This window comes from Gallus gallus, chromosome 18, assembly GCF_016699485.2.
Source record: "Gallus gallus isolate bGalGal1 chromosome 18, bGalGal1.mat.broiler.GRCg7b, whole genome shotgun sequence".
Lineage (NCBI taxonomy): Eukaryota > Metazoa > Chordata > Aves > Galliformes > Phasianidae > Gallus > Gallus gallus.
In genome coordinates, this window is record NC_052549.1 from 5,178,937 (window position 1) to 5,198,597 (window position 19,661).

At 55.2% G+C, this 19,661-nt stretch overlaps 1 protein-coding gene across 2 annotated transcripts; it reads left to right on the forward strand.

The window, feature by feature from the left end:
• The first annotated feature begins 269 nt into the window (after positions 1 to 269).
• EVPL (envoplakin) lies at positions 270 to 19,635 on the forward strand. 2 transcript variants are annotated; one of them, XM_040649679.2, is made up of 23 exons: positions 270 to 320; positions 3,459 to 3,586; positions 6,107 to 6,206; positions 6,331 to 6,485; positions 6,953 to 7,076; positions 7,529 to 7,654; positions 7,896 to 7,934; positions 8,523 to 8,684; positions 8,925 to 9,032; positions 9,144 to 9,239; positions 9,483 to 9,608; positions 10,349 to 10,495; positions 10,614 to 10,768; positions 11,486 to 11,583; positions 12,048 to 12,229; positions 12,870 to 13,048; positions 13,468 to 13,606; positions 13,956 to 14,149; positions 14,344 to 14,494; positions 14,679 to 14,762; positions 14,851 to 14,961; positions 15,444 to 15,536; positions 15,843 to 19,635. In XM_040649679.2, exons 2-23 carry the CDS (start codon positions 3,513 to 3,515, stop codon positions 19,278 to 19,280), a joined length of 6,081 nt encoding a protein of 2,026 aa, XP_040505613.1. In that variant the 5' UTR covers positions 270 to 320; positions 3,459 to 3,512; the 3' UTR covers positions 19,281 to 19,635. The 2 variants fall into 2 exon arrangements, with proteins under 2 accessions (XP_040505613.1, XP_040505614.1); XM_040649680.2 differs by lacking the exon at positions 3,459 to 3,586.
• The last annotated feature ends 26 nt before the right edge of the window (positions 19,636 to 19,661 follow it).

Sequence of the window (19,661 nt, forward strand, 5' to 3'; positions counted from 1 at the left end):
GAGCGCTGCCATGTGCAGGCGGTGCCTTAAGCCGCCTTCACTGCTGGTCCTCCACGCGGGGCCCAATGGCAGCGGGTCGGCCTTGAGGAGCTGATGGGACATTAATGGTGTCATTAAGGGAAATGATTAACAGAAAGCAAACCAGGCGGCTGGAAGGAGCAGGGGAGAGGTAACGTGGGATGGGAATAGTCTGACCTGACAGCTCCTCAATAACAGAGTGAGCCCCAAATTCCTTGTTGTTAAAGGTGGTGTTTGAGACCAAAGGTGTTACACAACAAAGCCACGGTGCTTTGCAATGCTTCGGAGTGGAAACATTCCAGGTGAGTGGAACTCAGGTTTGTGGCTGTCACCCACGGGGCACACAACCACAGCCAGCAGCTCGGATGGAGGGGTGGGAAATCCCCATTCTCTGACAGCGGGAGTGGTTCTGCCCACCCCACGGCTCAGGCTGTAAGCTGGGTTTGTTTGCTTGGGGGGTGATTTGGTGCGACGTGAGGTGTAGGGACTGTTGTAAAGCGCGTAGGAAAAGGTGGGGGTAGGTTGGCTTATGGAAGAAGCAGAGAGGGAGATGTGATGGGAGCGGGGAAGGATGCCAGGTCGGTGCCCCCAGCATTTAACAGGAAGCTCCAAGAGGAAGTATGGGACACGATAAGAGGCGTGCTGAGCCCGAGGGCTGCCCAGCACCGCTGGGGTTGTGCTGCTGGCTGTGGCTGCAGCCTCTGCCCTCTCCATTCCCCGCTCCAACCCGAAGCGCTGAGCAGCGCCTGCTGTGCGCTCACTGCCGCAGTCCCTCTTCTCCTGGGATCGGTTCCTGGGCCCGGCACAGCAAAGGTCGGTGCTCTGCGGGTTCCCCCTTTGGGTGAGGTCTGCTCGGTGTGCTGCTTTATGGCCGGGAGCGGCTCGGAGCTCCGTAACCCGGCACAGACACCGCTGCTGCGGCAATTGCAGCGCTGCAGAAGTCCCGGTGGGCACCTGGAGCTGCAGAGCTTCCAGCACAAAGCGGGGAGCGCCGTCCTCTGGGTCTGTTTGCTTTGGGGATCCGTTCTGCTGCTCCCCATCCGTGCGCAGAGCCGCAGCGCTTTGCCCACGGCCACCACACAAGAAACACAATTAGTGGCTCCGTGCCACGGTCAGCACTGGGAGCCCTAATGGCTGAGGAGCAGCATCAAAGCCTCTGAACCACCTTTCTTTCTTTCTTTTTTTCCATGGGAAGAGCTTCTAATTTTCTCAGCGCATCCAATTAATGGGGGCGGGCACTGCCTGGCTGCTCAGGGTGAGTGCTGAGGGATGGATATGCGGTACTCAGAGCAGGGTGAGGCGATGGCAGCCCCAGCATGGAGCTACACGGATCCATCTGCAGCACGAGGAGCTCTGGGGCTGCACTGGGCAGTGCAATCAGTCCCACCCTGAGCCCTGCAGGGACGGGGGTTGGTGCAAGGCAGTCTGAGAGCAGTGCTCTGCGGGCAGCTGTGCTCATCCCGTGGGTTAATGAGCCCTCAGCACTGGGCCGGCTGATGGATGCGCCTCGCTCACGTCCAGCCGCTCTGTTTGTGGAACAAAACGTGTTTGTAGGTTTACCGCCGCGTTGTGCAGATGAGGTGTTGTGAGGATCTGCCCTGGGTGTGTGGTTAAGTGGTGCTGTCACCGCCCCGCTGGCTCCTGGGGAGAGGAAAATGAGGGTAAAGCAATGGGCGCAGTGCGGTGCTGCAGGGCACGGAGCTGCAGGTTGATGCCATGAGATCGGGGAGCCATGGGTTGGGGCAGTGCCTCCTTTTGATGTCCGAAGGGTCCGGGGGGGAGCGTCGCCCTGGGATGGGGCCACCAATGAGCAGCGAGGTGGCGCGGTGTGAGCGTGCCCTGTATTTAGAGGGAGGCCGAGGAGCTCAGCTGGGACTTTCCATCCATTCACCCAACGCTTAGAGAGGAAGAGGAGCAGCTCCCCTCTGCCCTCCCCATCTGCGCCCTCACCCCGCAGTGCCAGCACAGCATGCGGGACGTGGCCCCGACACGCAGCCCCGTCCACCCCCCAGAGCCCCCAGCACAGGTGAGGCTGCGGCGCGGTTTGCTGACTGCACGGGCTGCTCCCAGCACGTCTGACACCGGGATGCAGCAGCCCGGCATCTCCGTGAGCCTTATCTCCAAGCAGAACTTCTTCCCTACAGCTAACAGAGGTGCTGGGCTGCCGAACTCGATCAGCACGTTGTGGGGTGAACGGTCCCACTGCCTAACAAATGGGATCTCTGCACTGCCAGGGCCTGGGATTGTTTGTAGAAGGATCCGGGGGGGATTATCCCAAGTGTGAAGAAATTCAAAGCGAGGAGAAATGGAGTATGGAAAGGGCTCAGGAGGGGCACAGGGAGGCACTGAGAAGGCAGGCGTGTTTCCATCCCAAAGGGCGAACAGTTTTAATTGGGGGCAGTCCGTTCTGAGCCCCGTTCAGCCCTCACCTCCCCTGTAAGAACTCAGCAGAGAGGTCTGTGAGGTTTGTCAGTGAGGTTCGTCTGCCCGGGGAATGCAGACGAGCAGAGGTGGGACCCGTGTCCCAAAGCCCTCGCGGTGTGGGGTTGGAGAGCTGCGTTCTGGCACAGGAGCTGGGATGCTCCTGCCCACGGATTTTGGGCTGGGACCCAAAGAGGGCCCGGCTGTGGGTGGCTGTGGTGAGGGCAGAACGGGTCAGACCCGTCTCCCGGCCTGTTGCTTCTTGCAGGGGCCGCCTGAGCGCGGCAGGGTGGGTGCTGGGAGCTGCAGCACCGCTGTTGTGCCGTGGGGTCCTGCAGCGATGCTCAGCTCCCACTGCACCGTGCTGCAAACAACATCCTTGGTTCTGCAGCGCTCAGCAGCAGCGTCACCAAACCAGCTGGGGAAGGTCGGGCTCTGCTTTTGTCTGAGGGCAAAAGCACGGGCACGAAGAGCCCTGCAAAAGAGCCTGGTGCCATATGTGCCCGTCCTCCCCGATGGGATTTGTTCTGTGCCAGTTTAAAGAGCACAAAGAGGTCCGCTGGGAAGGGTTGGTGGACGCCCCGGGTTGTTTTAGGCTGTAGGAAATGGGGAAGAGCAGCGCAAACCCACACCGGCGTCGTGCTACGCCAATTGGTTCCCGAAACGGTGGTGCTGCTTCGGTTGGCTTTGTCCATAGGGCTCCCGCAGCCTCTCTACCACCTGAAAATGAGCCCACGGTTGAGCCGCAGCATCTCAGCTGTGATTTTGGCCTTCCACCCCATACGAAGGCGCCGTCCCTCTGCAGGGACGCAGCACCGGAACGCTCCCCACGCCGGGGCGAGGTCTCCCATTCTCCCTCTGGGGCTCAGTTCCTCCCCCCACCCCTCCCACCCCCCCCCATCCAAACTGGTTTTTCGAGTCATTTTTTCACGCAGCTCCATCTCCGCGGGGTGGAGCCTCCCGGAGCCGCTCCTGGGCTCTGCCGCCCTCCCCTGAATCCCCGCGTCCCATCCCCGCAGCCCGCAGCACCGCCGCCCCGACGGCTCCAGCATCGCAGCCGCAGCCACTCCAGCATGTTCAAGGCGGTGGGCAAAGGCTCCCCGAGCAGAAGCGCCCCCGGCAGAGGTTCTCCAGCCAAACCCAACAAGTGAGTGCCGTCCTCTTCGTGTGCCGTCCATCCACGACCCGGGAGGGGGGGGGAGGTGGGAGGTGGAGGGCTTTGGGATGCTGCCCTGTGAGCACCGCTCGCCGTGGGTCGCCAAGGTTTGCTGGGAGGTGGTGGCCCTGGTTGTGGTGTCCTCATTTCTGGTGGGCTTTGAGCTCTGGTTGTGGTGTGTCCCAGGGTGTGCAGTGCCTGAACGTGCACTGACGGCACTGCTAATGGGGCAGCAATCCTCGTCTGTGCAGGAAGGAGCAAGGAGGACCAATGCGACCTCCTTGCCTGGGGGGAGCAGGTTCTGCTCACCGGTGAGGCTGAAACACGCTGGGATTTGGGATCCCAGGGCTCAGTGGGTGAGGTTGGTGGGATGCTGCCCTGCAAAGTGCGCTCCCAGGAGAGGGATGCTCAATTTGGTGCTCCCAGATGGTAAAAAGGGGTTTGGAATGGGGTTTGCTGCTGGCTGTACTTATTCAGCCTGGTGACCACGGGTCGAACAGCTGAGGTTGCACCAAAAGAAGCCAACAGCCACATCCTCCTCCGTGCAGATCCCCTCAGCTCCAGGGAGGAGATGTGTGATGGGACCGGGAGGGAAGAAACGTCCTCATCTCAGCTGTGATGCGTCTCTATCTCAGTGTAGATGTGGCACTGAGAGATGCGGGCAGTACTGTGGTAGGAGGATGGTTGGGATGGATGATCTTAGAGATCCTTTCCAACCTCAGCGATCCCATGGGAGCGGGGCGCTCCGCCCTCCCTTGTTGTGCCATGGGTTCTGCTCGGGGTGATTTTCCACCTTCCCTCAGCAGTTTTGCATTTCCCAGTGCCAGGGGACCAGTTCTGCGGGAATGTCGGGGTGAAACGCTGAGGAAATCACAAAGGGGGGGTCCTGCAGGGGAGGGGGTGCTGATCACAGCCAGCTGCCCCATTTATGTGGACCAAACCCAATGGCAAACAGCCATGGAAGAGGGCTGTGCGGAACGGCAGATGGAAGCAGAGCTGCAGCATTACCAGGCTGGTCCTGCTCAGTTCTGGGACATCGACCAGCACATGAAGGCTAATTGGTCTGGGGCTCAATGAAGAGAAAATGAAGGAGGATGAACTGTGTCCACCCACCAGCACATGCTCTGCAGGTGGCCCCCGGAGCACCTTGGTGGCCAATGAGTGCTCCTGGTGGCCCCGAGGCCAGAGCTGAGGTCAGTGCCTCTGGGGATCCCAACTTCCATGCCAGGGATTATGGTGTGAATCTCCCAGAGCCCTTTTTTGTCCCTGCTTGGTGAGTGGGTGCCACGGTCCCACCTTAACGAGGTACTGAGATGGGGACAGTCCTCTGCCTGTGAGGTGACATTGTCCCTTGTGTGCAGTTGGATTGTCTGGAAGGCAGAAAGTGGTATGAGGAATGGGGCAATTAATAATGATAATAATGGTGCTGTGCCTCTTGCAGGCCCGAGATAGCCCTAGGGAGGAGCAGAGTGCTGTTCCCAGCCATCCCAGTAAGGTGGTGGTTTCCATTTCCTGCCCGCTGCCAGGCTGCCCTCCTGCAGCCCAGCGGGGCTTCCAGCATCTTCGCCCTGACATGTGGGGCTGTGCTGTGCGTGGTTCTTAGCTGTGAAGGCTTCTTGGGGTGGAAGGGCCACGTCCATGGAATGGGACAGGAGGGACAGCCCCGAAGGATGGAGATGGGGCTGTGTGATAGTGGGTGTCAGTGTGGATGGATGAAAGGAGCCAACTTCCCTCTCTGCACGGCCTGGGGTTGGGATAGGAGTGTCTACGGTGGTTTGGGTCCTTCTCCAAGCACGCGGTATTTTTCAGTCCGTAGCTTCATTGTGGCTTGCTCTAAACAAAGCTGCTCCATGCATCCGTCCTTGTGAACCCACAGCTGGGGCATCCCAGTGGTTCCTTGTCCAGGAGGAAGCATTATGGCCACGTACCCTCTGCAGGAGGTTGGGTACCGGGATCCCACACTGAGCTCCTCCCCAGTGGGAGCCGAATTCCTCTGGGCATTGCGGGGTGACTCACACTCCTCCTCCCTGCACAGTCTGGGCAGGGAAGCTGGGTGGTGCCGAGGTGTTTGCTCATGGGACGCCGCCTCATTCCAGGTGTGTCGGAGGAGTGGGATGTTGTGCAACCCACTGGGGAGGGGGCACCTCGTGCGTGCTCAGGGACACAGCGCCCGAGCCCTGGCCCTGTGCCTCCCATATGGCTTGGGGTCACCCTGCATGTCCCCGAGCACTGCAGTTGGTGGGGCGCAGATGGGATGGGGCTACAGTTGCCGTGGACTGAGCTGAAACATGAGCTTGGCTTGGCGTGGCTGTAATGCTAAGTGACGCTTTGCTGTCACCTGGGGCTGTGATAAATGGCTGCTCTGAGCTGACCCATTCAGCCATGGGGCCGCTGGAGCCTGGCAGAACCATTGGGGCTTTCAGCTGACCCCACTGCTGCTGCTCCAGCTCTTCCCTGTGATGAAGAAGATCGCCCTTCCCCACCCACCTGTTGTGTTGCTCACACCCTCAGGTCCTCAAGCAATGATCTGGCCGTGCTCATCGCCCGCATGCAGACGAATGCTGACCAGGTGGAGAAGGACATCCTGGACACACAGTCCCTGCTCGCGCAGGTGAGATGTGGCACGGGGCAGTGGGACAGCAGAAGGCTTTGGCTGGAAATGCAGAGCTTGGAATGACAGGTGGGGTTTCTGCTCTGTGCATCAGACTTTTCTCTCTGTTTTTCCTGGTCTCCAGGATGTCAGCAATGAGCAGAAGAACAAAGCCTTCGAGTTCCAGGCAGAGAATGCCAGGAACCTCAAGGAGGCAGAGACACTGCTGAAGGACCTGTTCTTGGACGTGGACCGCGCCAAGAGGCTGAAACACCCCCAGGCTAACGAGATAGAGAAGGAGTGAGTGCAGTGGGGGAGCTGGTGGGATGGAGAACCCCCAGCCTGGAGCTGGGATTTGGGCTGAGCTCCACGGAAAGGCAGAGCTTCACCCATCTTCCTATAGACTTCAGCCTTAAAATCAGGGCTTCAGCCAACGCAAGCAGAGAGAATTGGCGTTGGGTGTTCGAGTGTGAGGTCTTCATTTGGCTGCTGGTGCTTTGCTACCCTTCACTCTCCAGGTGGGAGGTAGGAAGGAAGAGCTGTTTCCTGGCTGGGAAGAGACTGCCCTGGTCTTCTTGGAGCTCTTCCCATCTTCTTCCTGGGTTGTAACCCCTGGGATGCCCCCAGTGATGGAGAACCCCAGAGCCAGCATAGAACGATAACAAATTCCCATGGGTTTTATGGGTGAAATGTGGGCTCCTTGAACTCCACCTTGGCTCTCCTCATTCCACACTGACACACAGAAATGTGCCTTTTCCCCTCGGCAGCATCCAGCAGCTCCATGAACGTGTGACGCAGCTGTGTGCAGAGTACCGGGACCTCTATGAGAAACTGAACGTCCCCGATATCGGGCCCAGGGTGGACTGGACAAAGATCCTGGACCAAAAGATGGTAACAGCAGCTGCTTTCCACGTGTACCTCCCAACTCCTCCAAGGTCGGATAATGCCCACAGGGCTCCGCCAGCCATCGTATGCTCAGCAGCATGCAGGGATGTTATGGGTTTGGTGGTGGAGCTAACTCAAGTGGTCTGGATAGGAGAACTCTCCTTCCAGATCTTAAAACCCATTGGAGGATCCTCTGGATTGACCCGTTTAGATTAAGAGCAAACAGAAAGGGATTAAGTAGAGATGCCATGATAGAAGGATAGGGAAGGTGGTGTCTCCAAGGACTTTTAGCCCTACATCCTAGGTTGTACATCCTTGACTGCCCAATATGGCAAACACCACTGAGATCCCCTCCCTTCCTCCCAGGCTGGTATTGGATCTTTCCATAAAGATCCTGCCAGCATGCACTGTGGTTTCTCCCTGAAATATGGTATTTTGCTTTACTTTCATTTGCGCAGAAACAAGTCAGTGCAGGACAGTACGGCCCCGGCATGTCAGAGCTGGAGAAGCAAATAGCTGAGCACAATATCCTCCAGAAGGAGATTGAAGCCTATGGCCTTCAGATCAAGAACCTGCGCTGCAGGGTAAGGCATCCTCTGCCCCCTCCTTGTCCCCTCTGCTTCACCTGAGACCCCAACCCTGTGTCCCGTGTGCTCCATGCCATGGTGCTGCAGAGGACAGGAGGAGACTGGAGCTCAGGCAGAGGCCAGGGAGGTGGTTCCGTGAATCAGCTCCCCAACATCTATCAGCGATGGTGTTTTGGTAACAGCTATTGTTTTGTCCTTTTTTTTTTTTTTTCTTGGCCTTGGCTGTGTTATAACTCAGGATGTGACAGATCTGAAGAGCCAATACAAGGACTTGCTGGTAAGGTTCTTGGTTTTCCGGACAGATTGGGATCTCACAGCAGAGTAATTCCTTTCCCAATGGGCAGGAAATGCCCAGGTCAGGGCAGGAACTTCCTCTGGGGTTGCACAGCGGAGTCACGTCCCTCATTTTCTTGGGTGCAAATTGAGGGCTGTGGGTGAAGGTTGCACCTCTTTATGGGCCGTTGGTCTGGAGCTGCAGCAGGAAACCCCATCCCACAGAACATCCTATGGGATTGCAAATGCTGAGGCTTGCCCTGATCCCTAACAAGGACTGTGGAGAGGAGATGGGCATCTGGAGCAAAGGAAGTGACCCAACACCCTGGGCTTGGCCTGCTGGGTCCATAGGGTTTGACGTTGAGGAATACCATTGTGAGAAACATAGCAGAGCTGGGACTGCTTTCAGACTGCCCGGGGCATCATCCCACACCTGGGACTCTGGTTAGACAAACTCATCCTGTTTGTGAGAGAGGGAAAGGCCCCATCAGATAAGAACGAGCAGAGATGTCTCACTGAGGTCTCTGGGATTCTGGTGGATGTGTAGCGTGAGGGGCCCTGGGAAGCACCAACACCTTTCTCTCCTCTGCAGAAAGCTTCCATCTGGCGAGGGCAGAGTCTGGGCAGCCTGTACCACCACCTGCAGGGCTGCACCAAGGAGCTGGGCTACCTGACGGAGCGGCAGACCTGCATCCTGAAGCAGGACTGGAGTGACCAGATGACGGACGTGCAGAGCGTGCGGCGGGAGTACGAGGTGAGCTCCGGGGATGGCAGCATGTCAGCCCATCCCTGCCATGCCCATGAACCATGCCCCCAGGTGTCACATCTCTGTGGTTCTTGAACACTTCCAGGGATGGCGACTCCACCAATTCCCTCTTCCAACACGCTACCACTCTTTCAGAGAAGAAATCTTCCCTACTATCCAACCTGAATCTCCCCTGGCACAGCTGAAGGCCATCACCTCTCATCCTGTCAAGTTTCTCTTCCCCTTCAGGACTTCAAGTCCAAAGAGCTGCTCAGCCAGGAGAAGTTCGTCAACAACCTCCAGGACGACGGGGACAGGATGATTGAGCTGAAGCATCCCGCCGTCAAACCCATCCAGGTGGGGAAAGGGCTCTCCTTCCAAACCCTACAAGAGAATGAGAATGCTTTATGCAACCTGTGCCCCAGGAGGTTGGAGGAGCCCACTGAGTCACACTCTGTGCCACCACAGGCTCACCAGGAAGCCCTGAAGAATGAGTGGCAGAACTTCCTGAATCTCTGCATTTGCCAGGAGAGTCAACTGAAAAGCGTGGAGAACTACAAGAAGGTAAAAAGCAGTGAGGAGAGCATAGACCACGGGGATACATAGCTGTGCCAGGGTGGGCAGAATGCTTGCTGCCGTTACCCAGTACGTGTCCATCGGCACGGCTCACACCACAGACAGCTCTTGTCCAACCCCATGCTCTAGGATGGCCGTGGAGTTTTGTGAGCTGCGGGAGCTTAGCTGGGAACTGAGACAACCCACCAGATGTTCTCCCACCTCTGACTGCTTTCTTGCCCATGTCTCCAGTTCCAGGATGATGCTGAGACTGTGAGCCGCTCCCTGAAGAAGATGAGCTCCGATCTGGACACCAAATACACCAAGTTCAACAAGGACAGCCCTGGCGTGGTGTCAGATCTGCTGCTCCATCTGGAGGTGAGGTCTTTAGGACCGGTGGCACCATCCAGACTTGAAGAGATTGTGCATCTCTGGCGCAAAAATGCTATGGCTTCATCCCTAAATAAGAGTGGGGAATGGGAAGAGGTGGGAAATGACCCTGCTGGGGTAGCTCCTCTCACCTCAATGCCACCAAGAGCAAGGAAGGGAAGAGAGAAGTCTGACCTCAGGGGAGAGGTGCAGGTTGGAAAGGAACGTTTGCCTGGGAGAGAGGGAAGGGATACATCCAATGAGGGATCTTCCCATACATTTCACTGCCAAGAGGTGCTGGGATCTCAGGAACTTCTGACGCTGGAATGCAGTTGCCTTTTGGCAAGTCTCTGCTCCTCGTCTGAAAAGCAAAACATCCCTAAGAGGTTTAATATGAGCCTGTGTGATCACCAAAGGTTAACTCAGGCTGTCCCTCCAAGGGCAGATGTGCTGGGAGGGAAGGAAATAGAGAAGAGTGGTGATATATGTTTACTGAGGGATGTGGTTTAGTGGTATGGTGGGGATGGGCTGGTGATTGGGCCGGATGATCTTAGAGATCTTTTCCAACCTTAATGATTCTGTGATAACAAAAAGGGAGAGGAGGGGACACCGAGGGTTCAAGAATGGAGAAGCTTCTGCCTCCGTCGTATCAGTGAACACAGGAGGATGGAGAACTGCCCCCCCCAGGGACCAACTGCTGTGCAATCCCTTCCTCTTCATTTAAGCACTGTCTCTCCTGCTTTGTCCAGAATGATGAGAAGGCAGTGAAGCAGGCGGAGAAGAGCATTGCTGACCTGAAAAAGAGGAGCAAGGAGATCAGTCCTCTGAAACTGCGCAGGATGCGTTCCTCCCAGCCCCTCACCTTGGACACCCTGTGTGACTGGGATGCAGGAGAGGTGAGAGGTTGACTGCTGGGTCCATCAGAAGAGGCAGGAATTGGATTCTTCTCCAGATCTTGCTTCCATGCCTGGTGCTGCAGAGGTGAACCTTTGCATGGGTTTGGGTTTGTCCCAGGTGCAGCTGACCAGAGGTGACAAGTACACCCTGAAGGACAACAGCAACCCAGAGATGTGGGTGGTGCAGAGCAGCACTGGTGTGGTGCAGGAGGCCCCTTCTGCTTGCTTCTCCATCCCTCCGCCAGACCCTGAGGCCATAGACAAGGTCAATAGGTGAGTGTAGGTCGTCAACAGCACAACTGCCTAAATCCCATGCAAAAAGAAGCACACAATACCGTCAGGTTTCCTTGTTAACTAGCAGTTCCCTTTTACCCAGTGTCTTCTGTTTCCATTCCTCATCAGTGTTGTGCACCATACCGACCTTGCTGTCAAAGCATTTTTGGCAGACAGGTTCGATTTCCTCACCCAAACATGTGACTTGCATAGGTTTGACTAAATTCATTGCAGAATCAGACTGTAGCTTGGGACTTGCCAAACAGGACGGAGTTATCTGTGCAATCTCCTTTCTGCCCGCCCCAATGGGGAATGGCAAATGTTCCTCGAACCATGAACCACCATTTGCTGCTGTTTGTGAGGTTCCTACTGAAGGGGGGGATGATGCTGTGAGCTCTGGCATTGCTCCTGTATCATAGCCCCGGGTGCTCAGATAAATCAGCACTGCTCACGTGCTGCAAAAATTTGCCCAAAGCCCCAATCCAGCATCACTGGGTGAGTCTGTGGTGGGAGTTTTGTTCCCAAGTCATGAGGGCATGATTACTGCATTATGGAATTCTTTGGATGTATGGACTTCATGAGTGCATTCAAACAGAAAACAAAATGCTTGCAACATCCTCCTAGATAAGAGTACCAGGCTGCAGGCTCCCAGAGCAGGTGGGGCTGTGTTGGGACTTGCTCTGTGCCGTGGTTGCTGATGCGTGGCTGATCTTGCAGGCTGGAAGGGGAGCTGAATGCAGTGAAGCAGAAGCGAGCAGCAGCTCAGAGCATGCTGAGGCGCAGCCATAAGGAGACGGTCCAGCCCAGCCAGCAGGGTACGTGTGCTTGCACCCCTCCCCGTGCATCCCTTCAGCCAGCACACATTGGGCAGCCTGGTTGGCATTGGGATGCCTTGTGTCCTCCCAAAAGGAGCAGTGATGGAGTGACACAGGTCCAAGAACTTGCCAACCTTGGGCACTTCAATTCCCTGCTGCCCTTCTCGGATTTCTGAGTCTGACCTTCAGCTCCACTGACAGTTTTAGGGTATTGAGGGTTAATGGAGGATGTACCTATCATAATCTTAATGAAGCTTTCTTTGGGGTTGGGTCTCTTCAGTACCTGAGGGATATGGGATAAGGAGGTAACGATGGCGAAATCCCAACCCTTGGATAGCTGTCATGAGAGAAGTAGTTGGAGCTCTGGGGATTGTGTCTGGGAGAGCTCAGGGGGACAGTCTGTGTCCCAGGACTGGGATGGAAGATGTGCAGTCAGACTGAACCCAAGTTGTGTCTCACTGCAGTGCTGCCCAAGAGCACCCCTGTAGTCCAGGATGACCCGCAAGCCGACCAGCTTCTGGGTAGCCTGGATCGTGTTGGCAAGGACCTGGTCCAGGTAGAGAAGGAGGTCCTGAACCGAGTGAGGTCCCCAGTGAGCTACACTGACCCCACGGACGACCTGGCCAGGAGGATCAAACAGCAGCAGGTGGGTGCTTCTGTGGGGAGGGGAGGGAAGCACTGTGGTGTTGGCCCAAAACAGAGCTGATACCTGATGTACACAGGGGACAACTTCAGCCCTTGAAGTGGGACTGGATAAGGTTGATAGAGAAATGCAGTCCCTTCCTTTAGCCCAGCTTTGTAGCCAGATGGCCCATTCATTTTGGAGCCATGCACCAGCCAGTCTTGGGGAATCCTTACTCTTGTGTGTAGTAGGGGGGAATCCTTGTACTCCTGTGAGGATGCTGTCATCGTTTACTCTCAAGTCTGTAGCATAAAAGACAACAAGATAGAGGGAATCAATCAATCAACAACAGTTTGGTGGATGTGAAGGGAATGGGAAAAGAGAGAGTGCCCTGGAGCCTCCTTCCAGTTCCCTGGTCTGTAGTAGTAGTTCGATGCGTCTTCACCCGTGGGTATTTACCCAGCCCTGGTAGATGATGGGCTTGGGTATGTTTCTTCCATCTTCCTTCCCCACGCCCTGCCATTGCCAGACAGCAGCAGTCTGGATGCCCATGAGAAGGGCCACCACACCCAGAGCCCCAAAAGCCACCCCTGAGGGAGACACGTTTTCGCAACGGCACTGTTATGACTATGCTGGGTGACTCTGCTCCCATCTGATGTGCCAGGAGACAACAAAGAAACTTGAGAGCCTGGGGGCAGCCAAGGATGCCTTGCAGAAGGAGTGTGAGACCTATCTTTCCAAAAAGCCCACCAGCACCTCAGCTTCCCAGCTCCCCGTCACGCTGAACGCCCTCAGGAGCAAATACAGCGACGTCAGCATGCTCTCCAGCCTGTACAACGAGAAGTGAGTGGGGATGAAGGGAGCAAGGCACTGCCCAGATGTACCAGCAAAGGGCATGAGAGGAAATGCACGTGGTCTATGTGGGCATGGGTTGGGGGCCGTCTAGCCCAGGGGAGATTGGATACCTTCCACCCATCATCAAAGGTATTCCTGCAGGACTTTCTGTACGTAATCTGTGGTCAGATACTGCAAAGCCGTACAAAGTCCCCATAACTGATGTGTGTCCCAGCAGTGCTTCATGCAATCAAGCACAAAGCACCTGGCTTCTGGCAGGGCTGTGAGTGCGTACTGCTTGTTCCCAGCCATGCTGCAGAAGCTTTGCTGTTAAATAAGCTTAAAAATGCGGAATTGGAGAGAAGAGGAAGAAATAAAGTGGCCCTACTATAAAGTGTAGCTAACTTTGTCATTTTTCCCTTCCTCAGGGCTAAGGCTGCCCTGAACCTGGAGACTCAGATTGAGAACACAGACAAGATTGTCAGCACGTTTGAGGCCAAGCTGGCTCAGGATAGCATCATTCCTGCATCTCCCAATGCCCTGCAGGACCGAGCCAATGACCTGCAAGTAAGGGAACATCAGACTCTTTGTTAGGGTGGGGAGATCTCTCAGCCCAGTGGGGAGAGCTGGATTTGGCTTATTTGAGCACTCCAAGAACCCGGTGATGGAGCCTTTCAAAGGTTCTGTTCCTTGTGTCTGAGCTCCCAGTCTCCCTTCCCCATCCTTCACCCCTGGCTCACAGTGACCCCAAAACTTCTCCCTTCTGCTCCACGCTCCATCCAGCTCACCTTGCTTCCTATATTCCTCCATATTGGTTGTGTGTCTTGGACAGCCCTAAGAGCTGCAAGTTAGGGACGGGCGCTAAGGAGAGTGCTTCTCTTCTGTGCTGCCAACCCGAATGCATCTCACCCTACAGAAGATGAAGCGGGACCTGGTGGCCCAAGAGGACTGTGTGCTGAAGCTCAACCGTGGGCTGAAGGATGCTGAGCACAGCTGCAGCGCCGTGCAGAACAACTTCCAGGAGTACTGCCCCGACCTGCCCCGGCAGAAGCGCGAGGTGCAGCTCCTCAACGACCGCTACCACGCTGTTGCAGACCAGCTGGACCAGCGGTGAGGAACTGCAGCTCCCTGAGCACAGCACAGGCTTGCAGTCCTAAGCAGACGACTGCTGGCCGTTTGCTGACCCGGTGACCCTACACGGAGAGCCATTTATGTTATCTTGGTGTGACATTACACCAAGGTGTCTTTTTAGGAACTTGCACGTGAATCTTTACCCTTCCCCTTAATATTTCTGTTCTGTGCAGAGAGAAGACCCTCCGAAATATCAGCCTCACCTACCAGCAGTTCCAGAACTCCAACGAGAACCTGATGTTCTGGATGAACAACCTACCCAAGCACCAAGTGAAGACCACAGATGGACCAAGCCAGATCAATTACAAGCTGCAGGCACAGAAGGTGTGTTTCAGGGCAAGGACCACAGCATCACAAGTATGGGAGGAATTTGATGTTGGGAATGGCATGCCAAGTGGCACCAGCCAGCTCTTGAGCAGCCCCTAAGCTGGCTCGCTCAGGTGGTGGGGTGTGGAGGCCTCTGGGTGGCACTTCAACCCCTTCTTAACATCATTCATCTGTCTTGCAGAGAGTGCTGGAGGAGATTGAAAGCAAGGAGCCCGAGAAAAACGCCGTGATCAGGCTGTCCCGGAATGTGCAGTCCACCCTCAATGTATGGCTGGGTTTTTCTATGTAGCATTCTCTTATTACCACCTCACCAGAGAGATCCCAGCTGACCCTTCTGTTTTGGCTCTGAACAGGACTATGAGCTCCAGGCAGGAAAATACAGCTCTTCTCTGGACCCTGCCCTGACGGATTTTGCTGCCAAGAGGCTGCGGGTGACCCCTCTACAAGAAAGCATCCAGGCCCAGGTACAGTGTTAAGGTGAACACACGGAAACAGTTGCCTTTCTCCTGTGTGCTCTGCAAGCCTTAATCCACCCTTAGAGCCACGTTGTGACCCTAAACCCAGGGACAAATGTCACCAGCCTTTGGCAGGACTGAGCCAGAGCTCCTTTGTGCTCTTCCCAGTTACAGCCCATATCTCCCATGTCACCTTGGCTTTACCAACTGCCATCCTTGTGTGGCTGAAGGTGAATCTGGAAGCCTGAACTCAGCGTAGGGCAATAGGCATCCAACAGGCATTCAATCAAAGGGGACACGTTCTCCTGCATAAGTACTTAGATGCTCTGTATCTCATTTTCCATGGAAAGTCAGATGTGATGACACCAGTCCCTGGGATAGCGCAGCACCCAACGTGTGTTGGGTGAAAGGAGGGATTGGGAGAGCATGATATCCAACAGATCTGTGTGGGGGTGAGTGGGACGAGGCTCTCACTGCTGCTCCTTTTCCAGGAAAATGATGTATCCAAGCACTACATGGAGCTGGCAGCAGAAAACAGACAGCAGCTCAGCCGGCTGGAGTTTGCCAAGAAGATTGTTGAGAAGGTACCAGCTAAGAGCTTGTGGATGGTTGGGGTACGCTGGATCACGGTTGGAAACAGTCCTTCTGCAGCTGTAACAAGGCAGCACCAAGCACCCCTGTGCACTGCAGCACCTCCCTGATAGGTGGAAACTCTTTGAGGTGTAGCTGCTTGAAATGGTGCTAATGTGTCCTCATCTGCCACTTACAAGTGGCCTCCTTTAGGTGCTCCCAGGGGTTATCTACCATTCTGTCTCCTGCCCTGCTCTGTGCTAGGTTCAGAGTGACTTGCTTTCCCAGCTTTTTTATTTTCGTTTGTTGTCTCCTTGCAGAAAGAAGTGCATGAGGACATTCAAAGCGTGCATGAGCAGACTCAGCAATCTGCAAACAAAGCCGTGCCAAGCAGGGAATCTGAAGGGCTGAAACTGCAGCTGGAGGAGGAGAGGAGGAACGTGGCCAGGATTGAAGAGGACCTGGAGGAGCACAGGAACAAGCTGCTCATGCTGAAGACTCAGAGGCCCATTGAAAGAGTGGAAGAAAAGGAGGTGGTGGAATATTACAGAGACCCACAGCTGGAGAGCAGCCTGACCAAGATGACGCAGCAGATCGAAGAGGAAGGCAAAAAGAGGCAGAGCCTGCAAGAAGACATCGAAGTGATGAGCAGGAAGCTTGCCCAGATGGAGAGCGAGAAGAAGGCTGTTCCTGCCCAGCTCCTCACCAAAGAGATAACAAAAATTGAGAAGGATCCCAACCTGGATAGCCAGGCAGCCAGCCTTCGGCAGGAGATCAGGCGTCTCCAGGAGGAAAGCTTGGCTGCTGCTTCCGAACTGGAGCAGTGTAAGAGAGAGCTGCACGTGCTAGAGAGAAAGCAGCCCAACATCCGAGAGAAAGTGGTGGTGAAGGAGCTGATCAAAACAGAGAAAAACCCAGAGATGCTGAAGTCCGTGAGGAACCTGCAGCTGCAGATTGATGAGGAGTCCTTCAAGAGGAAGTCTGCAGAGGAAGCGATCGTGAAGGTGAAGAGCAAGATTGAGGAGGTGGAAAAACTAATTGATGCTGCAGAACCCAAAATTATTGTGAAGGAGGTGAAGCAGGTAGAGCAGGATCCGGAGTTACTGAAAGAGTCTTCCAAGCTTAAAGCTCTGATTGAAGAAGAGAGGAGCAAGAACTTGGCGCTCGCGGGTGAGCTGGGAGAGCTGCAAAGCCAGTGCAGCATTGCAGAGAAGCAAAAACCAAGGGTGGAAGTGAAAGAGAGGGTCAATGAGATTTTCATGGTGGATCCTGAAACGGAGAAGGAAATTGCTCACCTGAAAAGAGAGCTGCAGGAAGTTACTCTGAAAAGGACAAAGATCGACAGCGAGGTGGAAGAGGCCTTGGCAGAGCTCAGTGTCCTCAGGTCACGGAAACCAGAGGTGGAGCTTAAAGAGGTTATAGAGGAGGTGGTGAAGCATGAGAAGAGTCCTGAAATTCTTAGAGAAATCGACAGGCTGAAACAGCAGCTGAATGAATTGGTGAACACCAACGGCAGGACCCAAGAGCAGCTCATCAGGCTGCAGGGTGAGAGGGATGAATGGAAGAGGGAGAGATCCAAGGTGGAAACGAAGCTGGTCAACAAGGAAGTCATCCGGTATGAGAATGATCCACTCTTGGAAAAGGAAGCAGACCGCCTCCGTCAAGAAGTGCGCAGCATGTCTCAGAAGAGGAGAGCTGCAGAGGATGCTATCTATGACCTGCAGAATAAATACATGCTCCTGGAGAGGAGAAAGCCAGAGGAAAAGGTCATCGTCCAAGAGGTGATTCTGACGCAAAAGGATCCCAAGCTCCGCGACGAACACAACAGGCTGAGCCGGAGCCTGGATGAGGAGGTGAGCAACAGGCGGCGTCTGGAACGCGACGTGCAACAGCTTCGTGCGCTGGTGGAAGAGCAAGAGAAGCTCCTCAACTTCCAGGAGGATCGAAGTAAGAGGCTTGCACTGGAGAAAGAGATGAGGCAAATTACCTTGAGAATAAAGGAGCTGGAGGAGAGCCCGGCCCCAGTGCAAGAGAAGATCATTATGGAAGAAGTGGTGAAGTTGGAGAAGGATCCGCTCCTTGAGCAGTCTGCCAGCAACCTGCGCTTGGAGCTGGACCGGGAGAAGATGGAGGTGCTGAACTTGCAGAGAGAGTGCAAGAACCTGCAGATGCAAGTTGACGTCCTGCAGAAAGCCAAGTCCCAGGAGAAGACCATCTACAAGGAGGTGATTCGGGTGGAAAAGGACAGAGCGCTGGAGAGCGAACGTGCCCGCATCTGGGAACAGCTGAGCAGAGAGAGAGGGGCCAAGCAAAAGGCAGAAGAGGAGGTTCGGAGGCTCAGGGAGAAGATCGAGAGAGCTGAAGGCATGAAGAGGACGTGGGCTCGGGAAGAGACGGAGCTGCAGAAAGCCAGGAACCTGGCGATCCAGGAGAGAGCCAGCCTGGAGAGTGAGCTGCGGGAGCTGGAGAGGCAGAAACAGCAGAAAGTTCTTTTCCTTCGGGAGGAGTCCAAACTGCTCAACCAGCGGACCGAGAGCGACCGGCAGAAGAAGAAGCAGCTGGAACAGGAGTTTTCCATGCTGGAGGCAGATATCCTGAGGGAGAAGGACCAGATCTACAATAAGGAGAGGTTCATTCGGGATCTCCGGTCAAGAGTCAGCAGGGAGGAAATTAATCACGAGACCCAGATGAGAGAGACCAACCTCTCCACCAAGATCTCTATACTGGACCCTGAGACGGGGAAGGATATGTCCCCTTATGAGGCCTATAAGAGAGGCATCATAGACAGAGGCCAGTATATCCAGCTGCAAGAGCTGGAGTGTGACTGGGAGGAGATCACCACCCTGGGCCCGAATGGGGAAATCTCAGTTCTCCTGGATAAGAAAAGTGGGAAGCAGTACTCCATTGATGATGCACTACGGCTGAGAAGGATCACAAAGGAGGAGTACCAGCTGTACCGGGATGGCAAGATTCCCATCTCTGAATTCGCCTTGCTGGTGGCTGGGGAATCTAAGCCTCCCCCATCCCTTTCTATTGGTTCCATCATCTCCAAATCCCCAGTCCAATCCCCCACTACCCTGCAAACCCAAAGCTTTTTCCCCCCAGGCTTGCAGAAGGGCTTTGGTGACGACGCATCCCCCATCGCCGGGGTGTACGATACCACCACTGACACCAAGTACAACATCAGGACTGCTGTTACTAAGAAGCTGCTTGATCCCATGACAGCTCAGAAGCTCCTGGAAGCCCAGGCTGCCACGGGAGGCATCATAGACCTCCTTTCTCGGGACCGGTTGTCAGTCCATAAGGCAATTGAGCGGGGACTGATCGACAGGACCTATATGCAGAGACTGCTCAACGCCCAGAAAGCTTTCACAGGGATCGAGGATCCAGTGACCAAGAGAAGGCTGTCCGTGGGGGAAGCAGTTCAGAAGGGATGGATGACCAAGGACAGTGCCTTCCCCTATTTGGAGGTGCAGCATCTAACTGGAGGGCTCATTGACCCCAAGAAAACCGGTCGCATTCCTGTGCTGGAAGCTGCCCAGATGGGCATGATAACGGGTGACCTGGCCAACAGGCTGCAGGATGAGTCCAGCTACGAGAAAGATCTCATTGACCCCATCACTAAGGAGAAGATAAATTACAAGGAGGCCATGGCTCTCTGCCAGAAGGATTCTCTGGGCAGCCTGCTGCTGCTCCCAGCCGCATCAGAGGGCTACCAGCCCTACCGCTCCCCCAAGCTCTCACGGTTCAGGCATTGAAGAACGGGTTGGTCCTTTCAGGAGTTCATCCCTTCAAAGCACCTCTCCCTGCGGAAGCAGCAGCAATCACGGGAATGGAGCATCTAGCATTTAGAGCTGCATACTCTTCTCTCTTAGCTATCCCTGCTTCCCAACACAGCTTGGCCACGCAAGGAAGAAAGCGTGATTGAACACATGCAAGGACCTGGGCATGCAGGTCCTACTGTCCCCCAGGGTTGCTGTGACAGCAGAGGGGGTTTGCTTGCAAGAACTCTGATGGCAGTAGATTAAACATGGCTGTAGCCAGAAAGGGGGAGACGCAGAGTGTTTTTCAAGCTGGATCATTCTTCTGCATGCAATAAACATAGAAAGTGTGTCTCTGTGGCTGTGTTCTCTCTGCAA

Coding starts and splice junctions, on each gene's coding strand:
- EVPL (XM_040649679.2), top strand. CDS start 3,513: ATGTTCAAGGCGGTGGGCAAAGGCTCCCCGAGCAGAAGCGCCCCCGGC. Junction 7,655..7,895: donor TCAAGAACCTGCGCTGCAGG/GTAAGGCATCCT, acceptor GTTATAACTCAG/GATGTGACAGATCTGAAGAG. Junction 9,033..9,143: donor CCGCCGTCAAACCCATCCAG/GTGGGGAAAGGG, acceptor GTGCCACCACAG/GCTCACCAGGAAGCCCTGAA.